The 24,363-nt window shown below is 39.7% G+C and overlaps 1 protein-coding gene across 1 annotated transcript; it reads right to left on the bottom strand.

The window, feature by feature from the left end:
* Positions 1–48: 48 nt before the first annotated feature.
* LOC134541820 (carcinine transporter) lies at positions 49–24,288 on the bottom strand. The gene is made up of 12 exons (XM_063385514.1): positions 24,253–24,288; positions 19,212–19,448; positions 17,080–17,247; positions 15,880–15,983; positions 15,147–15,301; positions 13,721–13,889; positions 12,904–13,030; positions 12,136–12,257; positions 10,548–10,762; positions 6,549–6,730; positions 5,578–5,756; positions 49–3,262 (listed from the first exon to the last, which is right to left on the bottom strand). The coding sequence occupies exons 1-12, from the start codon at positions 24,286–24,288 to the stop codon at positions 3,073–3,075; spliced, it is 1,884 nt and encodes a 627-aa protein (XP_063241584.1). The 3' UTR covers positions 49–3,072.
* Between the last annotated feature and the right edge of the window lie 75 nt (positions 24,289–24,363).

Below are 24,363 nucleotides of genomic sequence, written 5' to 3'. Positions count from 1 at the left end.
GCATGATCTATTTCAGAGGATGCACAAAAATAACACAAACATAAAACATTATCAACATCAATTTTATTGATACATTTTATTGACATTACTTACACTCTTATGACATCTCATTATGTGTGCTGATTATACAATACTTTTGAGCTAGTTTAACTAAATTGACATTAATTCCTTTTAAAAAAACAAGAAAATACTTACATAAAGTATAAACACCTTTAAAAGTTAAATTTTGCAATGATAGAATATTACTTGTTTTTTGTAGTAAATTATTTGGTAATGAATAATCACCAACTAAGTATGTACCCTATTAATACTAAATAAATGTTGTGCAGCTAACTTTCCCCACTACGTAAAAACACAAAGCTAAAATGAAATAAAAAAATTTTCTCGGTACTAGTGTTATAAACTTATAAGTTAATCAACCTTGTGGTTGAAACCAACTACATATAAAGTTTGATGAGACACTTCCTTGAAGTTGTATCATGAATCATGATTATCAAAATTGATAAGGTCTTTACTTTATTTATGGCTTACAATAGATTTTAGATTCATTTAAGTAGCCATGATTTTAACTCTAGTCTATACTTTTTTTAAGGTAATTTTCTGTTTCACTGCAGTGTCGTACTACAACAAATCTTTTACTGAAGCATTCTGTGTTGTGTTAAAATCTGGAATCCAGTGAATCCAAACCAATCTCACGTGAAAAGTGGGGGGGGGGGGCAAAGAACAATGTTCTGTAGCGGTGTCAGGTGATATAATGTCACTGAGAAGCATAAGTTGTTGTAATTATGAAAATAAGAGTACAACCTCACTGATACAAATATGGCATACTATGAGGAGTCTGAATAACTTTGCCTACTGTTTGCTTTAAAATTTTATTTTTATTTGTGGGAATGATGTATATTTTATAGGATCAGGGCCGGGGGGGGGGGGGGGGTGAATCCGCTATCACCCTCCCCTTCATTTTCCTATAATAGTAAATTTATAGGGTATTTACGAGAGCATTTCTGGTGTCTTTTTCTATACTAGTAAAAAAAAATACTGTTTATTTAAAACAGCCAGTAGCAGTTGAAAGAAAAGTGTAAAATCCCCCCCCCCCCCCCAACCCCCACCCACCACAACAGGCATAGAATTTTTGTTGTTATCGTTGGTCCCATCTGTGTTGTCATGTGCAGTTTTTGATAAGGTCTTTAACAACATGGCTCAAATATGGCATAAAGATTAAATAACAGCGGTGGTCAACAGTGGCTCAAAGGTTGGTTCATGGTAAAAAATGAAAGATGCAGAATGTGTATCCAACAAAATGGAAGATACATACTTAATAGAACAATTAAATATTTGAATTTTCAAAATGGTCAAGTAAGTTGTGTGATTGGCTGGATTCCAAAAGAGTACATCGGTACGAATCACATGTTACCACCGTGCACTAAAGTGATAAAAGGAGATTCTGCTTATTTAGTTTTAATAATTTATCACCTACCTTATAAACTTAATGTAATACCAAATTTTTAAACCCCTTGAAAAGATTTTTAAAAGAATAGTACTGTAGTTTTTTTTTTTAACTCTAAACATCAAATATGTATATAGTATTATCATATACAAAAATATCCAAGGCTGTGCCTGAATGCATTCCAGTCCTTAATATTTATAGTGCAAGTAGAAATATTTCAACTTGAAATAATTTGTAATTATGTGAATTTCAGCAGATCCACCATCTTATGACACCTTACCATCATGTTTATTGTAATTTTTAGATGCTAGGAACGGTTTCAAAAAAACAAAAGTTAAGTTAACGTCACCAATGCACTGTATTATTATATGATGTTTCCCAGTATATGTAAAAATAGTGTGTGTTGGTAGCTTTCAATCATAATTACAAGAATTATAAATATTATAATTAGAGATGGTGATTCGTAGCATTTTTAAAAAGCATTAAATAATACACATATTAATTATTAACAACTACAGAAATAAAGATCTAGCACAACTACAAAGATAGCCTATCTTGGCAGGTTTCTAAACAACTTTTTAGCACTTATGAGTGCAATAAATTTAATACTTAAAATTAAAATAAATATTTTTTAGCCGTGCTCATGGCCATAGTTGATGTAGAGTGCACAAATAATGTTATTGAAACTCATTTTTTCAATTTTTTCTTTCGTTTTTTCAATTTTTACCTTATGGTTTTCGATCATGCCAGAAACAGTTGCTTGCCGTTTTACCAACTTTTTTTCTTTATCTAATTTCTTGGTGAATCTTTTTTTTTTGCAGCCTGATGCCCCTCAGATTTAATGTGCTTTTCAAGTAGGTACATCTTTTTTTTCCACTCCAGACGGCGATTACATAAATTGCACATTAAAATATTCGTATGACTTTCGTAGAACTGTTCTCTTTTGTATTCATTTGGGCGATCGCGAATGGAAATTACATTTTGTCCCATTTTTACCACGAGAAATAACAGTATACAACACATTCACGAGTATGCACGTATTTGTAAACACACCACCTTCCACAGACTACACAAGAACGTGGCTTTCACGTGAAACACAGCCAGAAAATTGGACATACAATTGTTAGCGCGGCGAAGCAGAGATGTCGCAATATGGTGGCCTAAAAACTTGTACTCTGCAAGATGATGGACACTAATCCAGCTACATAGTTGTTCTTTACCTTGTTTACACCCGCGAGGCACGGATGGCCATTCTTCATTCAATATTTACGAACAATAGTGTTGTGAATGACGTGACACTAAGATACTTGTGCTGAATACGCCATAAAATGATGGTTTCTTTTGATACTGAACTGAAACGAAATACAATCGGTAATTAAATTGTGTAGAGTGAAGACGAATCTACGTTTCTTACCTTGATTTCGCATTTATCTCGGAATAGTCTAGATTTCGCTTTTTATAGCGGAAAAAATATAATTTAGCATATTTTCGCATCTATTTCGCAAAAACCAAAAATCACCATCCCTAATTATAATGATTTTTATGGTGGTTCTGAAAACAGCAGTGTGTGTAAACTTTTCAGGCCGGCCAAACGATTTAAGCTGTTAATTCGGCGAGGTGAGGTCTCAGAACCAGTAGGTCATCTGCATGGCACCCGTGGAGTCCTGCGGGGTCTCCATGACGCTGGATTGGCGCACCAGCCGGGGCGCTCTGCTCAGGGACCTCTGCCTCGGCGAGCTGACGTCCGCTCGCTCGCGCATCTCCAACGCCTCCCGCTCGCCGAGGTCCTCGTAGGAGCCCGCCGCCGCCAGCGGCCTGCGGAACAGTGGGCACGGCAGCGTGGCTGTCATTGGGCATTGTGTGGGGGCAAGATTATATGGTGAATTGCGATAAAAACCTAAATAACACCCAAAAGCAGGGGCGTAGCCAGGGGTGGGGGGGGGGGGGTTAGGGGTTCAACTCCCCCCTCCTCCCCCCTTAGCACAAAATCTTTAATTAATTTCTTATTCATCACTCAAACAAATTTCATATTAAAAATTAATAAAAATTTTTACCATTACAATATTTAATTTTAAGTATTGAAAACTGCTAAAATAGCACTACTTTACACCTTAAAATCCGAATTTTCCCGGGGGAGTACCCCCGGACCCCCCGCTTTAATCCAATTGGAGGGGGGGGGGGCATGCTTCTTAACACCCCCTGTACACAAATCCAACTATAATGACAAGTACGTTATCTTACAAAACATTAGATTCAATGTAAGTAATTCATTTAGCATTGAGTTTGCAACACATTTTATGAAAAATAAAACTGGAAAAAGTTTACTTCTTTGTAATCGTGCAAATGTTATTAGTCACTGATTTTTACATCACGACATTGGAACTATTTATTAACACAAAAATACTTAACATGATTATTTTATGTTTTCCAAATAGTTAAGATGCATTTTAAAAATCATTATATTGTAAAAGTGCATCATGTATCAGTCAAAAAGACACTGTTTGGGAAAAATTAGTATCTTGGAACATTTAGTGTCATATTTGTTCAGTAATATCTGATATGCTATCTTTTTAGATTAACAGATTTCATATAAAATAAATCCAATAATACTGAAATATCTTGTTTCAAAAACATAATTGGCCTGAAAATAAAACCATAAAATCTGGTCTAGCCATATGCCTGTACCACTTTTTTAACACCATAGCAACACAAATCTGTGTGATAAACTCTTTAAAATTTTTTAAACTCAGTGGCAATTAAATATATTGGCATTTACCATAATTAGGAGTTGTAAATATCAGCATTTTGAATATCAGTATAATATTACTATTACGAAAACCCACACTTCGAAAAATCATCATAACAAATACTGACGTTGCCTATACTATACTGTTAATGAAAAACTTGCTTATGATAGGATATTTCAGTTTGACTGAGATTGGCTATAGTATATGTATAAGTAGCAAATAATGGGGTTGCTATGTCTCCAACCATGTTAAATCTGGCTTCACCTGTATTATAGTAGGTTTTTTTTTTCCAATTTACTTTGCTGATTTTAGTGGAAAATAAAACCCTACACATTATTAGCCCTAAAAAAATAAGTAAAATTTTGGGATTTTTTTTCTCCCACTAGACAGGAAAAAAGTCTTGGTAAACCTGAAACATTCCCTGTTTTCAGGATCCAGATCAGCCCTATTTTCTACTAATTTTACACAAATTAGATTTCCTTTAGTTAAAAAAAAATTGTGGGGGTTGTAAACAACTTTTTACAAAACCAAGCCTACAGCGCAACCAAATTGAAGTCAAAAACAATGCATTACTCGCCCACAATTGTTCACCAAATTAGAGTTTAAAAAAAAAGGGTGATAACTGATAAGTCCTCAATAAACCAAAACCAAGAAAAATCCAAAATCATGCAAATTCAAGTCATAATAACTGAAGCAAACAGAGAGGGCAACGTGTTCAAGAGCAAGCTACGTATATTACAATGGTTGACTGCAGAGTTCTACGGAACCGTCATCTGTGATTGGAGAGTGGGCCACGGGCAGTAAAGTTCTCACCAAGAGAAATACAGCACATTCAGTTTCTAATGAATTTTCGGCTGATTTCCTTTTCAATTTTTCAACACAAATTGTTCACAGTTCCTCAGAAAGGGGTCATAATTGGCACAGGTGGTCGTAACAACAGGGTACCTTGGAACGATACATCATGCCCTGATTGTAGAGTGAACAGTGCTTCCAGTTGTAGGAAGATGCCTGTGGAAGGCATGAAACCTTGTTTGTATGGTCTTCAACCCTAAGGTAGGTAGGTTTCATCCAATTAGGTTTTTGTTGAACCATACCTATAGTATAATTGTGACATAACAAAACTACTAAAACAGCTGAAGCATTTTTCTGGGAATTGACATGTCATTGGCCAAGAAAATTAAATGAGGAGTTTAATGGGGCAGTGTGGTCGAATCAAAATGTTTTGTAATTTGGTAGGTTTCAATTCAGATGTATTCATAATTAACTTCTGTTAAGTCATTCACAATACTTTATACGGTTAATATAAAACACTTTATATGTTATACAGAATATGATTTCAGTTGGTGATAAACACAAAAAAAGATACAAGGCCGGGTGACGCACCTCTCGGGAACGCATCGCAGGCAGTCGGCACACGACCAGTCCTTGCCGAACTGCTCGCCCTCCTCCACGGTCTGGGGCAGGCGGTGGTACAGCGTCTCGGGGAGACGCAGCCCCGACAGGCCGCCCACCACCGACACTGCCCCCATGATCACCAGCGGCAGCACCAGCATCTCGGAGCCCTGCCCCACACGCAGACCTCGGCTATCATTCAGGGGTCATTGCTGAGGCTTAGGAATGTATTCAGTAAACAATAACAAAGTTTCCTTAAATACACAGTTTAAATTTCTGGAAGCAAAGGTGATAATACTCGATAATATTGCATACATATAACAATTATTATGGAAATAGCTCATCAAAAGTATTGTTGCATAATACACATGGTAATTAAACATCTTTCAAATAGTGAACTACACACAGCAAAACTTTTTCTCGATTTGTCATACTTATAAAATTTGGAGTGAAAGAAAAAAAAAGACTAGATTGAAAATTGTTCAGAGGATTTGTACTTTTCAATTCTGGAATAAAAAGGAAAACTTGAATATGACAACTTTATTTAAAAGACGACTTAAAATGCAAAATGACCTAACCTGTAAATTTAAATAAAGGATCATGAAAAACTATAACAATAAAAAAGATTAATTTTATCTAGAATATATTGTTTTTAATGAGTTGCAAATCATGTTTATTTAAGTTAAATTAAGTTAGAAATTATTATTATTATTTTTTCATATTTTGAAAGAAAAAGTGACTTCATGATTCTGGTATATCTTTAGCAAAAATTATTTTTTTAAATTTAATTTTCGTCAATTTTCGCTTGTTTGATTTTACTTTTCTTACAGAATAGTTGTATTTGCATATCCCTGCAGATTTTAAAACATGACCTGCACCACATCAGGCTGTGTTTCCAAACACTTGTAAACGTGGCTTCAACATGCCGGTCTGCTCACAGAGTGTCTGTAACAGAGTCTCACCAGGTACGTGATGAACGGGATGAGAATCAGGCCGAGGCCACTGATGTACGCCGACGTGCCGATCCCCACGCCGCGGAGCTGTGTGGGGTACAGCTCGCCCGCAAACGGGTAGATGATGAGGAACGAGGCGGAGATGGCAAACTTCGAGAAGAGATACAGCCCCAGAGTGGTCATCACTGCATCTGAAACACCCCGACGACAAAACTGTCGGTGATAAGAGTAAGGACGTAGTGTTCTAAATCTCGCATCCTAGCAAAAAAGCTTAAGAGTAAGTGCTAGTTAGGTGCCTGAAGGCGATTTAAAGGACTGCTCTTCAAGTAGTTCTACAAATTCTCACAGAGCGCAGTGTTGTAGCTGTCAATTACAGAGGTTATCCCTAGCCACTGGGTCTGAGACAGCCAGCTACCAGCTCGTGACACTCAAAGAGTTTAAACTGATTTACCTGAACTTACTCTTTTATTGTGAGCTTCAATTTTTCTTCAAGTTTTCGATTACTATTTTGCATTTGACCAGTAACTCTGACAGTCATCGGTGCTCCCTTTGCCTCAGCGACGCCTCACCAGGGTCTGTGATACGCTGGTGGGTAAAACATGTGAAGTTCAGGATATTGATTGTTGCCCAAGCAAAAAGAAGAGGAAATTTTTTTTTCACATAAAATCAACTTTTATTTTAAAGGTAGTGGATGGACTACATTTTTATTTTGTTCATTTTCTGCATAAACATAAAGATCAGATGGTTTACCGACTCTTGAGCATGCAGCGTATAATTGCCCTCAGAAAAGCATTCGTTTTCTAAATTCAAACTGCACACTTGCATGGATTGCCCTTGCACTTTATTGATAGTCATAGCGAACACAAGGCGTATTGGAAATTGAAGCAGTTAGAACTCATACACTATGTCGGTCGGACTGAGTGGTATTCGCGGAAGTAGCATGTCTTCACCTTTATGAGGTCCAGTCAGAATTGTTGCTTTAGATTGTTAATAATTTTACTAACTACTAATTGTGTGTATTGCATAACTTTGGCTGATTGATGTTTCAGAGTAATATAATTGACACTCCAATTTCCAAATTCATAATGTGTGTCTATAATCCGGTAACATTTAGAAAATTAAGAAATTCCGTTGGAAAATTTACTACTTCACTTTGGTTTATCTTTCACATGCGATTCTGTTTAGAATGATGTTGTTCATATCGTATACGTTGAAATTTTTAGCCACTAGAATGGATCTTCTGCTTAACCACAGTGGTTTTGATAATTTGTTTCGATGCTTTGGAAAAATATGTGTACAAATTTTTCTTTTGAATTTACGATATTTCAAAGATTAGTTGGAAAAGGTTTTTTTCCCGTTTCTGGATTTGTAGGTACAGTGCCGTTTTCGACCTTGAGTAATTGTCTCGAAAATATGTGGATCGGTTTGAAGCTGAACTTTCATATCTGTTGTTAAATAATGATGTGAAATGTTTGTAGGAATTTCCACAAAAACATAAAGAAGTAGTTGCAAAACATAATTTTCTAAAATCCGGGTATGGTCATATTGTAATGACAGGTTTTAATGCCTTATATTTTAGACTAGCTGCCCGACCCGGCTACGCACGGCTATACTAATGGAAAAAAAATTAAGCCACATCTCCCATTTACAGTAATGGTAAATAAATAAAAATTCAGTGAAAATTTATTACAATGCTGTATAATGTACCGGAGAGAAAATGAATAGCACCAATGGTTTCCCGACTCGTGCACGCAACGTACAACTGATGTACCCGTACTACGCTACGGCAGACTACAGGCAGATCACTCTTGCGCCGCTCATTATACATGCCCCTCCTTGTGGGTACGCCACTGCCGCGCGATGCCCATTGCCAAGGAGACGCAGAAGGCATGAACAATGCAAAATCCTGTTCTCATGCAAAGTACCCACTGTTTCCTGGTTTTAACCACCCATGGGATCTAATTTTCGGAAAATGTCATCCTGCATAACATAAAGAAAATTACTGTGAAGTTTCAAGTCTGTAATATACCTATATATACTTGAAAAAAAGGGCAATTTTTTTATATTTAAAGTACCCGCAAAATTTCAATGGTGATAAGGACTGCACTAACAATGAAATAGTCATTGCCATAGAGACGAATGAAGCATCAACAAAGCAACAGCAGTTTCCATGGTGATTTCCTACCAAAAACTGGAAATTTTGATATATTACGCCCCCGAAACTCCCTTTGGGATCGGATTTCCGCAGAATCCGTTCTTAGTGAGCGTCTACATCCCAAAATGAGTAACTATGCTAAATTTCAAGTCAATCAGGTGTATAGTTTTAGAGATTTCGTGATGAGTGAGTCAGTGAGTGGTATTTCGCTTTTTATATACTATATATAGATAGATAGATATAGAGATAGATACAAGTCCTTGTCAGAATTGTAACGGGAGAGGAAAATTATTGATGGTCCGAAAAATGAAAATTAATTAAAAATAATAAAAATAATTCTAGTAAAAGAAAAAAAAAACAAATTAAACAATTAAACACAGAGAGAGGAAAAAAAAACAACAGTTTAGGTTTATGATTTAAAGTTATAAAAAGTATTTAAATACTAATTGAACTCTTATGAGGGTACTGATTGCTTCGTTGTTAATATCACACGGGTGTTTTTTACTTGTATGGGAAAATTAAGAATGATAAGGCATCTAGTGCGTGGCAACATTGTTAATAGGCAATAGGAAATAAACTTCTAGCGCCTGCGGCATTGTCAACACACACTTTGTACGTGTACTGCATGTTGTATCTAACCCCCTCCAATGCATTTGATTCTAAATTGGACTTTTAGTAAGGATCCCTAATGTTATTGATAATATAATATAGCCTATAGCCTTCCTCGATAAATGTACTATCCAACACTGAAAGAATTTTTCAAATCGGACCAGTGGTTCCTGAGATTAGCGCGTACAAACAAACCAACAAACTCTTCAGCTTTGTAATATTAGTATAGATTTACAAAAGTTGTATTTAATGATGACATCAACTTCCATTTAGAATTACTTGTGTTTGTTAAGTAATAAAATAAACTTATTGCTATAAATTAAATGCCTAAGGTATATACCGCAAACGAAAGTAATTTTTTATATGTTGAGTTACAGATATCTGACACGCTGCGTGTATGTTAAATGGCGTAACATGTATTTTTGTTGTATGTGCAAGTCACTGTTATTTTCATTATAACTTTTATGTTTTTAAACCAGAACAACTCAATAACCCTTAATAAATAACACATTGCAATCTTTTATTTATAATGTAGCTAACTTGCAAGTACATATATATTCCAAAAGAATGTTAAAAATAAGCGTGTTTATATAAAAGAAACTTATTGTACAATGTTTCATGTCGTCATACTGTATTATTAAAACAGAACTACATCCATCCATTGGTAGAGTCAATCCCGGATTCCCACTTGCGGGAACCCTGAGGGCATTGCTGATACTCTTGTTTCCCCTGCCTGTGCATTTCATTAGTCGCCAGTTCTCTCGTTTACTGCTTGTTGGGTTGTGCCGTGCCTTCTGTCTCACTCTCCCCCTGCTCCCCTTACCAGGGCCGCAACTAGAGTCTCTGGCACCCAGGGCATGAATGGATTCATGCCCCCCCTCCTCTTTTTTTTGCACATACCACACCAATAAAGTGGTGGGGGGGAGGAGGTGGGGGAGGTCCGGGGGCCCTCCCACAGAAAAATTGTTTTATTTAAGTATTTTCCATACCTACATGTAACAGTTTCTGTGCTACTGTAACTTCCATGTATGAACCCACTACCAGTTGTAGTAGGAATTACAATGCAAGCCGGCTATTTCGGCGCCCCCACAGCTTTGCGCCCGGGGCGTATGCCCCGCTTGCGCCCCCCTAGTTGCGGCCCTGCCCCTTACACCCTCCTGCTCGGGACACCATGACAACTGTCAAGGTGTAGCTGCCAGATGAAGGTAACTTGTAACGACGGCGTTACGCCACAGGAGGCCGACCTTCGGGCAGCAGCACGGTGACGATGCAGCTGACGCCGCTGAGGATCATGGCGACGCAGAGCGGCCAGCGACGCCCCCAGCGGTCCATGACGACCCAGCACAGCAGGTAGCTGGGCACCTCGACCAGCGCCGACAGCAGGAAGCTGAGGTACTGGTCGCTGCCGAGCGCCGGCCCGTAGTAGCTCAGCCCCACGTACACCGTCTCGTTGGCGAACCTGCGGGGGCACGTCACACCTCCCGCACCCTCCCCTCATTCGTTCGCGCCCTCGTAGCGTGCCCTTTAACGTGCACTCGCTGTTCCAGCAGGAACGTACTCAGCGTGCCTTGTAAATCTCAACTGCATTGTTCGCACCACTAGGTAGTTTTTTATCTTTCAGTGCATGCAATATATATTTCGTAGTGGTATTTTTTGTCAATACCAAAATATTTTCTAAGATTCCTATACTTTCCACAAAAAAAAAAAAAAACAACTAGTTTTATACAAAGTGTTTGCACATTAGTTTAATCTTTGACCAAATGCACAGATATTGGAGTCATAACCTGGCTCCAAAATAACCGAAAAACATTTTACAGGCCCTAATTGCATTTGTATGGATTCACCTGGCCTTTGAACTTTTTTTTTTGCTCGAGCCATTTCTGTGTACAAGACACACTGGATCTCTCTTAAGTGGAATAATCACACCATACGTATGATTAGTTGTTTGCCTTGCTGATATGTAGAAACGATTTATCATAAAAATGTTTTGGGGTGAAGGTTTTAAAAAAAATATATATATAATATTATAATACATTATGGAGCAAATGGTGTGTATTGGTTTTGAAGGACTATTGAAATAAGCGGAGCAACTTACAGAAATGAGGTTTATTTTATTGGAATCAGTATACGAGTATACCTCTTAATTTTTTTTTTACGCTCACATCAGGAAGATGTGGCCATCAGCAGCAATGCAGTGATGAAGGCAATTTTGAAACTCTTCGACCGCTTTTAGGCACATTTCTAGGGGTATAGCAGTGATTTCCTCCCGGATTCATGTCTTTAGTTCTTCCAATGTGTGAGGACAATGTTTCATAACTTTTCCTTAAGGTAACCCCACAGGAAGAAGTCACAAACACTGAAATCCAGTGAGCGCACGGACCACCCCACATCACTCTCAGTAAAACGAGGCATGCAGGGAACACCTGTCAAAGTTTCACCATTGAAACTCAAGCCATTTAAGCTGAGCATCATCAAAAGTTGTGTAAGATGTGCTGAAAAGTGATCGAAGAGTTTGAAATCGACTTCATCTACATCTTCCTAATGTGATCTTCTACACTTGATTAAAAAAAAAGTGTATACTGATTACAATTAAATAAACCTCATTTCTGTAAGTTGCCCCCTTTTTTTTAATAGCCCTTTCAAACCGATACACATCTTTAGCCTCACTCTTTATTTTGGTTGGCAGAAATATTTTCAACAGAACATCTTATTCTCAGACGAATCATGGGGAGTTGACAACGTGTGCCTAAATGCCGGTGATCATGGTGACCCCGAGACAACAACCCAGAAGCCAAGTGGACCCACCGCCATGGTTGCGTGCAACGTAGTTACCAATTGAGCGTGATGAGCATCGTCTTGAGGCGCATGTTGGGCGTACGGCAGAGCGCCATCGCGCCAGGGCCCTTGCGCAGACGCTGTTCCTCGCTCTTGGTGCGGTGCAGCATCATGTGTTGCTACGCACACAAAACAAATTCGTGAATAAACATGTCTCCAGCAAAAAAGCATAAGATCCATTATTAAAATTTTTTAAAATGAGCTTCATTTTAAAAACTTGTTTTTTTGTAAATATAGCTCAATAGATGTTAGTAAGAAATTAAGACACTGCCATTCTTCAACTTAAAGTTTCCTGAGTGTTGTGTTATTGAAAATGTAAATAGTACAACTGCAACCTTCTGAACGTCAATGGCCAAATTGTCATTCATCCAAAATTCTGAATCAATTTCAAGTTATATACAGAGTTAGTGGCCATGTAGTTTTAGAACATGTTACCAGTGTCTTGAGTAGATTCCTGATAAAATATTTTTAAAGTAAAATGTTAAAACTGGTAACAAAAAAAAATTATTCTATACAAATTTCAATCAGTATTTCAAATAATGACAATAATATGTGGTGGCTGTCAGCAAAATATAAATAAATTTTTTTTTCCAACAGTCTAAAATGGTTGAAGCATGGATGGAAGTCATTATACCATCAGCAAAGTATTTTGGACATGGGGTGGAAGAACAGACCATGACAGATGCCTCCTAAAGTGTTTAAATGGCAGCAAAAAAAAAAAAAACAATTGTCAAATGTCAAAAAATATGATGTGGTTCTTCCAACCTTCAGTTTGGTACGAAAACTCGGCGGCAGTTCCTTGTTGTTGACGCTGGCAAGCGTCTCCAGGATCTTGTATCCTTCCTCGAAGCGACCCTTCGCCAGCAGCCAGCGAGGAGACTCGGGCAGATACCTGCCCACAGCCCACACGTTACACTAAAGTTGAACACAAGTATGTCATTATAGAGGGAGTAGGACTATGTGGTAAGTAGAATGTCTGCTCCTCTTCCGTCTATATATTTATACTGCAACACAGTTCATTTACAAGTACTTCTAATTTACAGATAAAAATAATAATATTACTGCAGTTCCTTACGTTTAAAACATAGTTCAAAGCTAAGTTCACAGCAAAAATTACTGTTATAACTCTGTTATATGTTAAGAATAACCTGAACACATATCTATAACCTATTGATTTAAGCCTTACTGTGCATTATCATGTGAAGTAAAATGAAGAGCAGCATTCACCATCAGTACATAAAGTAGAACAGGAACACTCACCACCAGTAGATGAAGTAGAGCAGGAACACTCACCACCAGTAGACGAAGTAGAGCAGGACACTGCCATTCGATGAAGAAGAGCAAGATCACTCAAATCTGGTAGATGAATTAGAGCAGTAACACTCACTATCAGTAGATGAAGTAGAGCAGGGCAACTCACCACCAATAGATTAAGTAGAGCAGGTCAACTCACCACCAGCAGATTAAGTAGAGAAAGGCAACTCACCGCCAGTGGATTAAGTAGAGCAGGGCAACTCACCACCAGTGGATTAAGCAGAGCAGGAAGACACTAACTATCAGTAGATGTAGAGCAAGCACCCACCACCAGTAGATGAAGTAGAGCAGGAAGGGGGCGGAGGTGACCCAGGTGAGAGCCACCCAGTCGCGCACCAGATAGGCCACGCCTGCCAGGAGCACCATGCCCAGCGTGTAGAAGAGGCACGTCATCACGGTTACGAAGGAGCGGTAGTTGGGCCCGACCAGCTCCAGAGCTAGGCACATGCAACAGCTTGCACTCATACACTCGCATCGACAATATGAATATAAAAACCCAGGATAAATATATCACTTTATTTATACATACAAAAATACATTCATAAGGGAAGTTTGGTGTAGATTATTCAAAACTATTGGGTTTTCCTTTAAAAGTCAAACATTTCGAACCATATTTGTATTCATAAATTTTGATTTCTTAGTAATCCGCAAATACTCGTACTATGTAGGGTAAACTCAACTATAGGTGGAATTCGAATGAAAGGCAATATCAAAACAAGACAACTTATAATACACGATAATATAGAATTGAAAATTATCTACAGAAGCTAAATTTTTTGGGAAACTTGTTTTTGGAGCATCTAACATTTCCTCCCGATACTGCCACTGTCTGCCTGACTCTAAGGTGGCTCGACCTAATGACCTTTCAATGTTAAGCCAAGTTTTTTCTTCAAAAATTAAAATAGAAACTAAATACTAAAAAAAATTTAACTATGGGTATTTGGGCTTTATTAAGACGGTGATACCTCAAAGACATGAACCACTCCAGTACGGTTTATTGCTGAGAGCACTAGTCATGCTAGAAGTGTGAATGTGCCTACCACCCCTTTGCATTTTTGCAAATGTGATGCTTTGGTGAGAATGCTTACTGAGTATATACAAGAAAATTAAGAAGAGTTTCTAGCAAAACATTTCAAATGTGCTAGGCTTCAATGCTTCGGAGATAAAAACTAATTGAAATACTTCTTTGTGCAGGAATCAAAGAAGGCTTGTTCTATAGTAGGCTGTCGGGCCACATTCTGCCAGCCAAACACCTGCGTTTAGTTAGAGAAGTTTGTTTCCAGTAAAAGAATATGGAAGCAAGGCGCATAATTTTAAAGGCGAGTGTGTACACTGACTGTGAACGATGTTAGATGATGTTAGATACCTTACAAGTTTTTACAGATATGTTTACAGGTCTGGCCATAGTAACGTTAGTCTTTAGATGTTATCTTTATAATTGAGGGGTTTGAAAAATTCTACATAAAGTAATGGGGAGGTACCCCGCCAAATGGTCCTCCCCCTCCCACCCAGCCCGGCCCGAGGTTTCTCTCAATGGTCCTCAGCTACAGTCATACGTATAACCTATTTGTTCGCTCTACAAGCTATAGCACCACTTGCATCTGCTGGCAGTGTCGGCAAACAAAGAGACAAGCAGTGATGTTGTAAGTCGTTCTGCCGCGGGTATGGCCTCACAAACAGACGGACAGGCTCACAGATGATGAAGGGTATCTGGTAGATGGCAGGTATCGTGAGACCCACGACGAAGCGACAAGCCGTCCAGAACCAGAAGTCCCGCGCCACGGCCGTGAGGAAGCTGCCCGCCAGCATGGTCCCGAGGCACATGAAGAACGACAGTCGCCGGCCGATCCTGCACGAACCAACAACATTTATAACTCTGACAACCTACGTGGCAGACGAGACAAGTAGGAGGAGCGAGTCAGTTCTGTTACAAATTTGGGTGTGGGGTGATGATCAGCTAACTTATTTAAGCGAATCTTATTCCAAAGTTAAGGTCAATAGCCATACTATAGTTGATAATTACCTATTTTAGGAGCGATCCTCTATGCTCTAGAGTCACATTATCCAGAACTGCCTTGCTTCGCCTACTAAATAAAAACACATTTCAACAATCGTGATGTTAATGTGCTTTCAAGGAGCAAACAACAACTCGTTAGCTGGCGAGTTGACTTCTGAGGGGATTAACCATCATTACTCAGCACAAACAATTAGATATAAACAATCAAATCAGCCTTAAAGTTGTGAAAAGTTGTTAAGTATTTAACATAGACTTCCTGTAGCTATGACTCCATTAATTTGAATTTCAGCATAACCGTTTCAGCTACCATATTTTCAGGATCAGATTTTTTTTTTCATAATATATTTTGAAAAGTGCTTATAGCTACGTACTGCATCACGGCCGTGGCATGCTGAGAAATGCTCACTCACCTATCGTTGAGTATCCCAAAGACGTAGACACCCACCGGTCCGCCGGTATTGAGGGAGGCTAGGCCTATCGTCGGGTAAATGGCGCGACCGCACACCAGGTCGAACTGCAACAGGCCACAACAGGTCCTGCTGTCACTTCAGCTCATGTGAAATACATTTTACGCCTCATTTATATTTATTCTCAATTCAGACAATGTTAAAATCTACGGCTGTGTTGCTGGTAATGCTAAAATGTTGATTCACCAATGGCGGGAACCAGCTACACTCTTCTTGGGGCAGACCCCTCTGCTCTCGCCAAAGTGATATGGCAGGAGCGTACGCAGAATTTAATTTCGGAAATAGAGAGAGAGGGGGGGGGGGGGGGTGTAGAAACTCAATTTCCAACTGTTTGCTTTCAAATTCTTTCAATTTGTTGATGGGGATGACAGAATTTTTGAGGTTTGGACGAGAGAGGGGATTTTCTCTCCCCCCTCCTTCCCCCAAAACCCCTCATAATTATTTCCCAGTTAACCGGGGGAAATTTTCCAGCGGAGTTGACGACCGGTATTGCGCAAGTTTAGGGAAAGTGGCTAATGTTGTCACGAGCAAGGTGGGTTTTTTCGGGGTGGTACCATTTTCACAATAGATGCATTTTTTAAATGCTTGATTGCCATAATAACATTCCTCGCCATCTGTAGTGACTCGATGTCAATGAGACATTACATTGCAATTCATTCATTTTTATGTGACAGCTTATTTAATTTTAAAACTTGAGGGTCAGAACTCATAATTACATTTTTAAGAAATTTTTTTGACTAAACCTTAAGTTTTCAATTAAGTCTTATTACTGTCTCACACTCTCCATGTGTTTTCAATATTGTAATTTTTTCTTTTTTTTTTCCAGTTGCATTACAACACACATGCTCCTGTAAGCTAACTTCACTTCCGAAAGCTGCAAGTATTTAAATTAAAAAAAATGCTTGATCGGACAACTAAATGAAGTGGCGGACGTAAGTGAAAAGGAGGGGGGAGGGGTTATATACCACTTTCGAAGCTTATTGCGTCTTCGGAGTTTATAAACTGGTACTCTAAATTGCGTTTGTTGAACATTTTGATCAAGAGTTTCTTACACAGTTTATAAACCTGTACTTCGTGTCATGAAATGTTTGTACCCACATATTAAAAAAAGAAAAACCCTCCTGAGAATGCGCCACTGCTCACGTCTATGACGATGGACGAGATGATCTGGGAAGTGTCGTACTCCCAGCCGTCCATGCACGGCTCCACGGCCCAGCTGGAGTTGGGGGCCAACTCCTCGGCGGGGAACTCCTCCAGCAGCTCCGTCCAGTTGACGCTGTAGCGGGAGCACTTGCTGTAGGAGTTGGAGTCCTGTAGCAGGGAGGAGCACCTCGTCCATGTTCTCATTTAATACAATTCCCAGGACATACACCATTGCAGTCTTGCACTGTTTGTCATCACGGGAACAAATTGGCCATGCTAGGAGACGAGGTCGAACATATATAAACCCCCCTGTTTTCCAGTGTCTGATACCAGTCTGTTTGTGCCAGATGACGGGAACAGATGCTAAGTTCCCGAAACGTCGCAACCTACTCTGTTCGCTGCCAGACAGGGACAGAGTGCGACTCTTCAAGGCATACGTCTTCCCTATTTTGTTGTATTCTTCCGTAATATTCGCTCAAGTTCCCGACATCCGTTTCCACCAACTGAAAACATGCTTTAATAAATTACTCAGAGCAACACTCGGGAGATACAAATATGTAACCAACATACAGCTACATGCCCTCGCAGACACCCCTTCACCCAGAGAACTTGTCACACAATACGCAGACACGTTCTTTCATAGAGCATCACAACACCCGTCTACACTCGTACCGAACATCGGTAAACATGACATCGCTACTCCTCACCCACACAAACTGATTACAGACTACCATCCAGGAAGACCACCCTGAAAACACATAAGCAATGGACAGTGGCGGATCCAGGATTTTGGTTTGGGAGGGGCTTGACCCAGCTGAGGCTAGGCTTTATCAAGGCAAACACTAAAACAATAGTGGACCCAGATGCTTTTGGAGGGGGCTTGAGCCCCTTAGCCCCCCCTCTGGATCCGCTACTGGCAATGGACGCCGACCACAGTGCCAGTGCTACGAAAACGGACGCCGACCATAGCGCCGTTCATGTTATTAGTAACTTAAGTTTTCTCACATTGTACATAGTCCCTAGTTATAAGTTTCAGGATATACCATATTGTAAATGTGGTCATATAAAATTGCGAGTGGACAAGAACCCTAGTAATAGTGTGTGTGTGTGTGTAACTGATATTAACATTGTATATACAGCACTCTTAGAGACATTGGGCTGAGGAGCTCCCGAACAATAGAAAAGGTTTTTAAACTTTCCTTTTATGTTTTGTGTAATGTATATTCTGATGTGTAATACTAATAATGTAACCGATTGTATTTTTGGCAAAAGAGCATAGATGCTGGAGTGTCAATGTAACCACTCAAAGATGTAAAGTGTTATCATGTAGAATAAAAAGACTTTGAAATTGAATTGATTGACTGTATAAAAGTTAAGCACCACCGAACGTAGTTGAGACATTAATGGGTGACCACGATTTAATACGAATAAAACATGCGAGTCCACCATCTTTTGGAAGTTTCCGAGACTTACAAGATTACGCACTTCAATTTCAAATTCACAATGCTGTATATACCGAGATGTTTACACATGAAGATGTATCGAATTACCACCTTAGACAATTAGGTCATTTCACAAACAAGGCGTAAAGTATCACCAGAAACGGAACAAACTTCTGTAAAGACTATGTAACAGTGCCGCGGCGGGCGGCGGGCGGCGGGCGGCGGGACCACGCACCTGTGGAGACGCGTGCATGCAGGTGCTATGCGACAGTAGCGCGACGGGCGGTGGCACCACGCACTTGTAGCGGCGTGGGCATGAAGGAACTGTGCGACGGTGGTGCGGCGGGCGGCGGAACCACGCACCTGTAGCGGTGTGGGCATGAAGGAACTGTGCGATGGTGGTGAGGCGGGCGGCGGGCGGCGGAATCACGCACCTGTGGCGACGCGTGCATGCAGGTGCTATGCGACAGTAGTGCGACGGGCGGTGGAACCACGCACTTGTAGCGGCGTGGGCATGAAGGAACTGTGCGAAGGTGGTGCAGCGGGACCACGCACCTGCGACGGCGTGTGCATGCAGGCGCTATGCGACAGTAGCGCGACGGGCGGCGGAACCACGCACCTGCGGCGGGGTGGGCATGAAGGAACTGTGCGACGGTGCTGCGGCGGGCGACGGACGGCGGGACCACGCACCTGCGGCGGCGCGGCGAGTCTCCTGCGCAGCTCGGCCGGCAGGTCGCGCAGCGCGGGCACGCGGCACCAGTGCTCCGGCGTGTCGGCCACGAACAGCTGGCTGAAGGCGCAGAACCCGCACGGCACACACGCGGGCAGGCACACCAGCCACACGAGCAGGCGCTGGTAGCGCCCGAACTCGCCCACGTGCGGCAACACCTCGTCCAGGTCCACCCCCTCCTCCTCCTCCCCGCCCCCCTGTCACAATCGGGAAGCCTACAACTCACGCAGTTTCGGTTCCCTGCGAGAATTTCCGAAGATTTCCGAAGTTTCGCGTTTTGGCATTAACGCCACTTCAGCCGCTAAATCAAAAGTTTCCAATGAAAACAAGCATGTTGTGACTGACCTAACCTAACCTAACCCTAAGATTTTTTTTTAATTTCAATTTTTGAGAGAAATCCGAAGTTGCACGAACGTGGTAGGGAACCGAAACTACGTGAGTTGTAGGCTTCCTGCCACAATCAGCATAACCACTTCACTTGTTTCTGTACATTTTTCAAGTGAAACTTCTTTGGGCGCGATTTCAAGGCCGAACTTTAATGAAACGTTTTTGACGCAAAAATAGGTACTTGGCTAACGAGATATAAACATTGCTGGGCTCGTTTTCGTTCTCCTCTTTTGTGCGATGATTCGTCCTCCATAAAAAAAAAGTAAGATAGATGAACGAAAGAATAACACCTTTGAATATATATACTGTATAGAAGTCGCGAGTGGATAGGATTTACTCTACGTTTTTAAAAACGTATGATGAGCAGCTTGGGAACTTCACCGCTGCAGTGCGCTGCCGTAACGCCCTGTATCGGCTTAGTTGTTATTTACAAGCTAGAGGGCAGCTCTGTCGCCCGCTGTCATTCCCCGCACCCCTCACCAATCATTCACTGCAGCTCAAGGTTTTTCAGAAGGAGGGGGAAGGGGTGTTGGAAGAGTTCGACACTTGTCCGCTAGGGACCACCACAAGTCGATGCCCTATAGATGGTGGCGATTGCGGCGGTGAATTAACCAACTACCTCAAAACCGTATTAGAAATTTTAACCTGGGCTGGCGACTTCTATACAGTATATATATTCAAAGATAACACAGAGATTGTGCGCTAGTGCTTATTTCACAAAATAGATATAGGTATCCTATACAGTCAGCTTTGAATGCCTTGAATTCTATATATTTGCTACCAGCACACCAGACTGCTGGCGTTCCTTCTTGTTTTACCAACAGCATAGAGAGCGCTGGTGAGACAGTTCCTGCATTTCCCGCAAAACCTAGCACTACTTGTTATGAATTTCATATTTCGTTTAGAGATTTCGAATGTTCCAAATGTTTGAAGAAACAGTAACAAGCACAGAGTTTCTTTATGGTGTGAGCATTTAAACAGTGAGTAATATTTATTGTTAATCAATCATTATTAGAAAATTGTCTTATTTCTCTCTTTCTCTCTCTCTGGCTTATTTTTACCCCTTACGATATACTTACGAGTCGAGGTTTGAATTGTCAAAGAAGTTTCACTTTTATCACGTGAACTGAGTTACACACGATCTTTTTTTTTAATATTTTTTTTTAGTGCTACACTGTACTGTTTGTAATGCTTTGAAACGTTGGTGGCCTCAAAAATCTGATGATAATAATAATACTTTTGATGCGTTTTCAAGACCTCATAAATGTATTAATAATACCCTTTTAAGTGGATATTATTAGTTTTTTTTTTCCGCTTCCGAAATTCCGGACTCCGCATTTAACTGAAAGATAGTCCATTCTACCCAAAACACTTCGGCCCCTGTCCTCCCGAAATTCAAGTTGTACCCCTCCCTCCCCCTCCCCCCCCGCCCCCTACTGCGCCAGAGCTGCCCACATAATAAACATGACAGCGGTAAGCTGCACTCGGTACCTAGAAGCACTGGCAAGATTGCTGATATCCTAACGAGCGGAGACTAGTTAACTGAATATGGTGCAAATTAATAAACTTGCCATAGCAAACTTGTTTAAAAAAAAAAAAAAAAAAAAAAAGCTCTGAATACTTGTCATGGAAAGATTGTTTCGAGACTGGAACTATCTGGGGGATCAAAGGCTGAATCTACATTATCTGGGGGAAAATTAAAAATAATAATATGCCTCTGCGAACACGAATTATCCCCTGACCTCTTCGCGGGCTTTTGGATCATTCAGTGAAGGTTTCCAATGGAAATAATTTCTTATTTTCAATGGTATAAGTTAAATTTAGAATATTTACAACAAATCGTAAATCAAATTTAAGGCAAACTTATATATATAACTTATATATTGAAGTTTGCCTTTAATTTGATTTACGATTTGTTGTAAATATTCTAAATTTAACTTATAATATATATATTAGAATTGTTCAATATGTGCACCATTAGTTATATGGCACACATCCAATCTAAAGTCCAATTATTCCCACACTTAGGTTAACACGTCCGGAGTAATGTCTCAACTCTGGCAAATCAATAGGTAGCGGCGTAAGGTAGGTAGATTTTTCAATAAAGCCCCAAAGGAAAAAAAAAGAGCTCTGTCGCCTCGACCATCATGACCATTCCAACGGTCAGAGATTTCAACTTTCAACCACTCTCGTACAAAAAGTTTCAATGGGGAGGGGCTCCATCCTAGTGCCAAATAAAGTTTACAGTTTTGCCCTCTACTAATTGGGGAAAGAGCCATTATTTCGTGCTGCAATCGAGAAAACAACAAAGCAGTATTCGCGCCTGCGCTTATCTAAAACTATTTGAATTACTCTTCACTTGTGACCCTAAACCAACACACTACAAAGCTTACAGTTGGTAATATTAAATTTTATAACAGGGACATACTTTTATGGACAAACTGTATATTAACATTATTTGTAGATATGTGTTACCATATCTACGCTCAATCCAGACGCAGGTCGCCACTAGGCCTATAGTTTGCTATAGTCGATATGCAGCTACCTAAATAATAAACATCAGTTGAAGTAGATACTTAAGTTATGAATAATGTTACACTCAATGTTGCGCTTTTCGTCGTCCGCAACCCTGGAGAGCTCGTGTTCTAATAGACACGTGAGAAGGGGCGTGGGGGGTCGGTCCAACGTGAAACGAAAAAAGGGGAAAAGTTAATGATTTATAATGATGCCCGTTCTAAAATGACACGGGAACGGATCACGTAAAAGGATACAAATATCATAGAACAGAGTTCCTACAACAGCACGCAGGCGGAGACGGACCCGCACGGATTAGCTCGGCAATTCTCTCTTCCGTTTACGTTGCTCCGTGCGACCGATAGAAGCCGAGTACTTGGCTGCGGTGGTAGCCATGTTTGCTTATGTTTTAAATACGTTAAACATTGTTCCAAGTACATGAAAATCTAGTGTTGTATAGTTACTTTGTCGTTTATTTTTATTACATATGTAAATTTTTCTCATGCTATAATATCGAAGCATATTTTTTAAAAAATTAAATATTATTTCGTAACCTTGAGGCGAAATATCATTGGTTGCTATTTGTTACGTCTCCGGGAATTGTGGGAGCAGCAGACACACGATAGTGAAATGTTCTGGGAGATCTGTCTCCGTTTCCGTGACATTGTAGAACGGGTCTTAGACGAGTTGTGACACTAATTTTATTTTATTCATTCAATTTTAGGCACATAAAATAACAACCTTTTAATTTATCAAATTAATATATTATTGTGTTATTTTAATAGCATATCAAATTTTGGACTAGTTTTGATTCTTTCTTATGTTTAGTTAAACATATGTCCATATTTTTAATGCCAAAAATTTCAGCTGATATTAGATAAGATAGATAAGGTAAGTGGTCATCAGTACGGTAATGACAGAGACTGATTTGTTTCTTGTTTCGTTTTTAAATATGATTTTTAAAATATTTTTTTCCCTTATGGTATAACATTGTCTGACTCCCGCACGAAGTGTTGCCTACCTGACAGGCTTTCAAGCGATACTTGGCGTTCGTACCTCCGTAGCTTGAAAACGGTGAGCCACATAAAGGTATTTTTTTTTTGGTTCGTTTGTAATGTAACTTTTAACCAACTATAAATATAAAGTCTGTTTGGCATCAATATTTATCACTACTTACTAAGATCAACACTATTTCAAATTATGGGGTTATACGATGAGTCTATATTGTCAGGCATGTATTTGTAAATAAATGTATACAAATGTTGCCTCTCGCAGTCAAATTTGCAAATTTAGTATAAAAGTTAATGTCTTCTAAGATGATAGTGGTGAATACAGCTAAAAAACCAACATTTTTTCTACGGATAAAACTTTCATTTTAAAATAGGTTTAGAAAATTTTGAAACCCTTAAAACTAGCCAACGTTATATATATATAAACTCTTGAAGTTTGAAACTATACTTTTGCGAAAATATTTAACCCGTCAACTTCGTTAATGTACGTATGATTATAGTCAAAAAATCAGTTTCCGTGTATATTGCCTATCTTTCCAACAAAGGGTTACTACTCGGTTTATAACTATGGTTAATTTTACTTAAGTCGTAACAATATTTACACTATATTTCAAGTTTACATCAATAAGAATTTATCATCCACAATACAAATAAATAAAATTGAATGCAAACAACGGGCAGAGTGGTACTATCCCACCCCCCTTATTTTTAACCAACACCTAAATGAAATCCTGCGTACGCTGACTTTATGCAGCACTCGAGGAAGTAAACTTTAATTTGAAAAACTGGGGCTGACTTAAAATGATACATTTTTAATAACAGAAACTTCGATAAAATAAAACGAGAATAAGGAAAATTTGTAAGAATAATGATTTACCACGAAAGAAAAACATTACTTTAATAAACTGAAATCAGGTTTTTGTGTAATATTACGGAGATTATTTCCTTGAATGTCGATGGAACAACTGATATTTTTTGAATGTCGCTATCGACGAAGGCAAATGAGCTAGTAGTGAAGTACTTGCTTGAACCGCGCGTGACGACAAGTGTTACGTACAGCTGTGTTGCTTGACGGCCGGAGCTGACTTACCCGACGGTCGCAGCGGTCGCTGGGGATGTCCGCCATTTTGAAACGCCACGGCTTACCGAGGACGAAGCCCTAGCACGTCCGGTGGGGCGCCTCGCTACCTTCACGTCCCCT

This window comes from Bacillus rossius (assembly GCF_032445375.1).
Source record: "Bacillus rossius redtenbacheri isolate Brsri chromosome 4 unlocalized genomic scaffold, Brsri_v3 Brsri_v3_scf4_2, whole genome shotgun sequence".
Lineage (NCBI taxonomy): Eukaryota > Metazoa > Arthropoda > Insecta > Phasmatodea > Bacillidae > Bacillus > Bacillus rossius.
The sequence above is the reverse complement of the archived record's forward strand: the minus strand, read 5'-3'. Positions and strand labels throughout refer to the sequence as shown.

Excerpts from the sequence above, each read along its gene's own strand:
- LOC134541820 (XM_063385514.1), bottom strand. The coding sequence starts at position 24,288 with ATGGCGGACATCCCCAGCGACCGCTGCGACCGTCGG. Across the intron at positions 19,449-24,252 it reads GCGACCGCTGCGACCGTCGG|GGGGGCGGGGAGGAGGAGGA; the intron begins GTAAGTCAGCTC and ends CGATTGTGACAG. Across the intron at positions 10,763-12,135 it reads ATGCTCATCACGCTCAATTG|GTTCGCCAACGAGACGGTGT; the intron begins GTAACTACGTTG and ends GTGCCCCCGCAG.